This window comes from Oryx dammah, unplaced genomic scaffold, assembly GCF_014754425.2.
Source record: "Oryx dammah isolate SB20612 unplaced genomic scaffold, SCBI_Odam_1.1 HiC_scaffold_1496, whole genome shotgun sequence".
Lineage (NCBI taxonomy): Eukaryota > Metazoa > Chordata > Mammalia > Artiodactyla > Bovidae > Oryx > Oryx dammah.
The window spans coordinates 1-6655 of NW_024071611.1; the positions used below are offsets into that span (position 1 = coordinate 1).

Sequence of the window (6655 nt, forward strand, 5' to 3'; positions counted from 1 at the left end):
ATAAACTTGACATTTCTTAGAACTTTCCGGCAGCTGAGGCATTTAAAAGCTGTGTGAGTCTTCGGTTCTGGCTGCCCAACCCCTATATGCTCTCCATAGTAGAAGTCACGAAGTAACACAATCAGATTTCCTCCTGTGGGATCAACAATCTTGTTTGGACTTGCTAAACTTGGAAAATCAGTTTTTGTCAGTCCATTTTCCCCTAAAGGTCTTACAGGCTTGCAATGAACATTGTCCTTTGCCAAAGGTGTTGGACAAGGTTCTCCATGCTGAACATGGCTTAGTGAGGCATGAACATGGTCTGGTGTGCTTTGCTGAGTAGTCACTGGATGAACAATACCTGAAGGGGAAAATCCTAAAGAATGTTCCCCTATCATGCCATCGCTGAGTTTAGGCCTTTTGGGATTTGTGCTCTTTGTTTCCGAAGTGAAAACTCGCTTTGATCCATGAGGACTTTTATTCATATCTCCTGCAGAAACTGCTGTTGCTGCTGGATGCTGCAATGAACTTGTGAAGGTAATCAAAGAAGAACATAACTCCTTTGAGAAGCTATTAGGTGCTATTTGTGGAGAAATATTTTTATCATCAGCTTGAGACAAAGGTTCAGTAATAACAGGACTACCTGTTGATCTTGATTCAGAGTCAGAAACCCGCAAGACACTCTTTGCTTCTGATGTAGGAGTCACATGACTAACAGGCTGTAATTTGTGAGCGTTACCTTTCCTGACGTGACCATACCTTTTTCTCCTTGACCAAGAACCTGGGGTGACTCTGTTCAGTATGTTTGAAACGATTGGTTTTGAAGCTGAGGTCATCCCAACAAAGATCACATCAGCATCTTCATTTACATCTTCCACTCCAACCAAGATCACTTCATCATCATCATCATCTACTTGTTTGGTTTCTCCCTCGCTCTTCCGTAGTTCTGGCTCTTGTTCTTCTTCACGTAACATACATGGTGGTTCCATATTGTTAATACACTTTTTCATTCTTACAGGGTGCGGCCACAAGTCCCAGCGCTTCCTTTATACAAACTGCCACCTAAGTATAAACATACTACGTATTAGTTACGTACAGAAAAAATGTGCAATTTGATCATCTCCAAAACTCTAGGGTTAGTTATAAACACCCTTATCTTACAGACAAAGACACTGAGTGTCAAAGAGACTGGATGACAGCTGAAAAACCTATGACCAGAAGTCTACATCACGCTAGAATCATAGCTTTCTCCCAGGATTACCTTGATCTCTTCTGTTTAAAAAAAGAAAGAAAAAAAAAATACACCATCACTACTGATCATCAGGTGAAATCACATGTAACGTACGAGTAGTTTTACAAAAGCATTATGGTACAGTGTTGAGAAACATGGACTTTGGAGTCAAAGGAGATTAAGTTGGAATGCTAAGTTAACCACACACCAGTTGCATCTTCTTGGGCAAATTTATAACTTTTAAACGTGTTTCTGTATCTTAAAGACACACATGCTTATTTCTTAGACTTAAGGTTAACAGCTCTTTTTGAAAGGCATCAGCTATTCAATGGCATCTTGTTTTGTAGTAAAATTGGAAGAAAATGTCTCTTAAATGCACATTACAACTGATTCACAAATTCTAATTTCATAAATCTTAATAAAGAAAATGGGTAGCAAATTCAAAGTAGAAAGTATCTATACACAGTTAACAAACAGCGTAATTCAATGTCAAGCACTTAACACAGGCCTAGGAAATAGAGAATGAACTCTCTTGATAATCTCACCCCAATTCCACACTGATATATCCTAAATTTCTCCCTCTAATCCTGGCTAAAATTAAATCCAATAATGCTTCATCCTTTACTCCACAGGTCTCTTCCCCACACAGCAGGCAAACTGATGCCAGTATTTCTCTCATCCCAATATCAGACAGAGACATCACACACACACACACAACCGATATCCCTTATGACCCCAGGTGAAAGAGTCCTTAACAAAATACTGGCAAACTACACCTAACAACATATAAAAAAGGTTGTACACCATGATCACATGGGATTTACGGAGGTATGCAAAGTTGGTTCATTATACGAAAATCAATCAACATTATACCATTTTAAAACAATGAAACACAAAACACATCTGCCTGCAGAAAAAGCATTTCCCTGAATCTAGCATCTTTGCATTATAGGGGTTACAAAAGCACTTAATAACTAAGAACAGAAGAGAACTTTCTCAATCAAAGGCTACCTGTAAAAGACCCACACCTAACATCATACTTAACAACGAAAAACTGAAAGCTTTCCCTCTCAGATGGGGAACACCACAAGGAAGTCTATTACAAACTCTGGCTCAATATTATACTGGCAGTTCTATAACCAGAGCAATCAGATAACAAAAAGGAATTGTTGCTCTTGTTTCCAAAAAAAAGAAAAAGAAAAAAAAAACAACCTTCAGTATGGAAAGGAAAAAGTCAAACTTTATTGGAGATGACATACTTTTGTATCTAGAAAATCTTGAAGAAAACCACAAGTATTAGCATTAATATAAAGGCGGCAGAATGCAAAACAAATATTTTAGAAGTCAATCACATTTCTATAGAGTAGCAACAAATGTTCTGAAAACGAAGTTAAGTAAATACTTGAATCTACACTAGCATTAAAAAGAATACTTAGGAAGTCAGACAGAGAAAGACAGTATATTCTTTTTAATGGCTGAGTAATACTCCATTGTGTACATGTACCACAGCTTTCTTATCCATTCATCTGTTGATGGACATCTAGGTTGTTTCCATGTCCTGGCTCTCATAAACAGTGCTGCGATGAACACTGGCGTACATGTGTCTCTTTCAATTCTGGTTTCCTCGCTGTATATGCCCAGCAGTGGGGTTGCTGGGTCATATGGCAGTTCTTTTTAAGGAATCTCCACACTGTTCTCCATAGCGGCTGTCCTAGTTTGCATTCCCACCAAGAGTGTAAGAGGGTTCCCTTTTCTCCGCACCCTCTCCAGCACTTACTGCTTGCAGACTTTATATGAATCAATTCTAATGAGATGGATGAAACTGGAGCCGATTATACAGAGTGAAGTTAAGCCAGAAAGAAAAACACCAATACAGTAGACGAACACATATATATATGGAATTTAGAAAGATGGTCATGATAACCCTGTATGCGAGACAGCAGAAGAGACACAGATGTACAGAACGGACTTTTGGACTCTGAGGGAGAGGGAGAGGGAGAGGGTGGGATAGTTTGGGAGAATGGCATTGAAACATGTACACTATCATGTAAGAAACGAATCGCCATCCTATGTTCGATGCAGGATACAGGATGCTTGGGGCTGGTGCACACGGGTGATCCAGAGAGAGGAGATGGGGTGGGAGGTGGGAGGGGGGGTTCAGGATTGGGAACTCAGGTACACCCGTGGTGGATTCATGTCAATGTATGGCAAATCCAATACAGTATCGTAAAGTAAAATAAAGTAAAAATAAAAATTAATAAAAAGAAAGACAAATATGGTATGGTATCACTTACATGGACTCTAAAATATGACACAAATAAACAAACCTATGAAACAGAAACAGACTCACAGACATAGAGAGCAGACTATGTGATTACCAAGAGGGGAAAGGTGGGGCAGGCATAGATTGGGAGCTGGTGATTCGCAGATGCGAACTATAATATATAAAACAGACAAACAAGATCGTACTGTATAGCACAAGGAACTATTTCATCATTTGTGATAAACAATAATGGAAAAGGATATGAAAAAAATTGTGCATGACTGTGTGTGTGTTTACATAGAAAGGAAAGAAAACGTAAAGGCAACGAAAGAAACGGACAACTGTTGGCAAGCACGTACAGCAACTGGATCCTGTGTGTTATGAATAGATTTCAAAATGGTGCAACTGCTACAGAAAACAGTTTAAAGGCTCCTGGAAAAATTTAAAAAAAAAAATAGAACTGACACATGATTCAGCAATTCCACTTCAGGATATAAATTCAAAAGAAGTTAACATGGGGCCTTGAGATATTTACAGAGCCATGCTCACAGCAGCACTAACCACAACAACTAACAGGTGGAAGCATCTAACTGTCCAGCAAATGTGATATATACAGACAATGATACATTATTTAGCCATATATAGAAAATTCTGTCACATGCTACAACATGCATGATCACTTCAGACATCAAGCCGAATGAAATAAGCCAGTCATAAAAAAAGACAAATACTGTAAGTTTCTACTTGTATGAAATATCTAACATAGGCAAGCAATAGAAAGGAAACAAAAAAGAACGATGGAGTCCACGGTCTAGGTAAACAGGGAAGAAAAGAAGAGGTGTTTAATGGGACAGGGGATGGGTATAGAGTTTCAGTTTTGCAAGATGAAAAGGGGTAGAGAGCTGTTTCATAACATTGTCGTAAGGAATTCCCTGGTAGTGCAGAGGTTAGGACTCCACGGTTTCCTATCAGGGGCCTGGGTATGAACCTCAACCAGGGAACTGTCATTCAAGCTGCACAGCACGGCTAAAACAATGATAACAACAACAAAACAACACCGTGACTGTGTGTGTGTGTACGTGTTAGTCAGTCAGTTGTGCCCAACTTTGCATCCCCACGGACTAAAGCTCACCAGGTTCCCTTCTCCGTGGGATTCTCCAGGCAAGAATACTGGAGTGGGTTGCCATTTCTTTCTCCAAAAGCCTGATCAAAGTGTGTGAAATACTTAGCATGCAAAAACAGTTAAAATGGTAAATCATTAAGTTAGATGTTTTCTACAACAATTAAAAAAAAAAAAAGCATCTAACAACCAGCAAAAGAATTTGAATAGACATTTCCGACTCTTTGCAACCCCATGGACTGTAGCCTATCAGGCTCCTCTGTCCATGGGATTTTTCCAGGCAAGAGTGCTGGAGTGGATTGCCATTTCCTTCTCAAGGGGATCTTCTCGACACAGGAATCAAACCCAGGTCTCCCGCAGTGCAGGAAGACGCTTTTCTTTCTGAGCCACCAGGGAAGCCCCTAGCAAAATGTAAATCAGTCTCACTGAGATACTACTTCACACCCATACGACTTCACACCCAATCAAAAACAGGAATAATAACAAGCGCTGCAGAGCATGTGGAGAAAAGTAATCTTCAGATATTGTTGATGTAATTGCTGTAAAATGGTACAACCACTTTGGAAAAGTGGTTTGTCAGTACCTCAAAAATTAAATATAGAGGAGCCAAATGATCCAGCAATTTCCCTCTTTGGTATATATCCACAAAAAGTGAAAATGTTCACTCCATGCAAAATCAGTGTCCACAGCCACATTACTCACAATAGCCACAAAGAGTACACCATCCAAGTATCATCCATTAATTGACGAATGGATACACTGTGGTATATGCTCAAAATGGACTACATGGAACCCATTTACCATATTCATATACCATATTCAGCCATCAAAAGAAAACAAAAACATTCACCGCTATACAGCCATGAAATGGATGAATCTTGAAAATACACAAACTAGGGGACTTTCCTGGAGATCCAGTGTTTAAGACTCTCCACAGGTTCCATCCCTGGGCTGGGAACTAAGATCCCACATGCCACATAGCTACATAAATAAATATCTAAAAAGAAAATATGACATCTGAATAAAGCCAGACGCAAAGATCACACATTGTACGTGGGAGAACTGTAGGTGGAAGAGAAGCAGGAAAGAGAAGCACTCTGTAATCCAAGTGAAACATTTTTTTCAGGGAGCAGGAAACAAACTACTCTGATCAAGGCTGCCAATAAATTAAATAAAATAACAACTAACAATTGACCACTGAGTTAAACATTTGAAATTCCCTTGTGGCCTTGACAAGAGTGGCTTTAAAGGAAACAAAGAACTCGAGATAACAAAGTCTACGAACAACTCTGCAGAAGTCTATAATAAGCAAATGTGAAATAAAAGCAGCAGCTGCAGGACGTGTCACCAAAAGATGGATTTTTAACGAGAGGTCACATGATAGTCAGTCTGTTTGCTGATGGGAACCATCCAGAGAAACAGAAAACTTAAACCAGGACAAAGAGGAGACTTGCTAGAATATCAAGAAATGACTAGGTCAAGAACGGAGTAGTTCAAGAATCGAGTAGATCAAGCCGGAGAGCACCCAAGCTGGAGAAGGCAAAGGAAACCCACACCAGTACCCTTGCCTGGAAAATCCCATGGACGGAGGAGCCTGGTAGGCCACAGTCCATGGGGTTTCAAAGAGTCGGACACGACTGAGTGACTTCCATTTCACTTTTCACGCTCATGCATTGGAGAAGAAAATGGCAAACCACTCCAGTGTTCTTGCCTGGAGAATCCCAGGAATGGGGCAGCCTGGTGGGCTGCTGTCCATGGGATTGCACAGAGTCGGACACGACTGAAGTGCCTTAGCAGCAGCAGCAGCAGCAGCAGCAGCAGCAGCAGCAGCAGCAGCAGCAGCACACAAGAAGAGTACACAAGCCAAATAATTGGCTCACAGTCACAGAACTGAGATCATATGAAAAAAAAGGCTGGCATGGGTGGATTAATGGGTATGGTAACCAGCCTTCAAATGAATCGAATCTCCTGACATTCCCACTCCTGTGTAGTTCTCTCTCAATCTATCACAGGGTTGACCTCTGAGACTAAGCAAATACACAAGTGAAGATGTGTAACATCT

At 40.3% G+C, this 6655-nt stretch overlaps 1 protein-coding gene across 1 annotated transcript; it reads right to left on the reverse strand.

Moving 5' to 3' along the window:
- Positions 1–6: 6 nt before the first annotated feature.
- Positions 7–968, reverse strand: LOC120859541 (zinc finger protein 280B-like; the record flags this gene model as incomplete). Its single annotated transcript, XM_040235615.1, has 1 exon — positions 7–968. A coding segment is annotated over exon 1 (962 nt), but the record flags the coding sequence as incomplete, so codon positions are not given.
- Between the last annotated feature and the right edge of the window lie 5687 nt (positions 969–6655).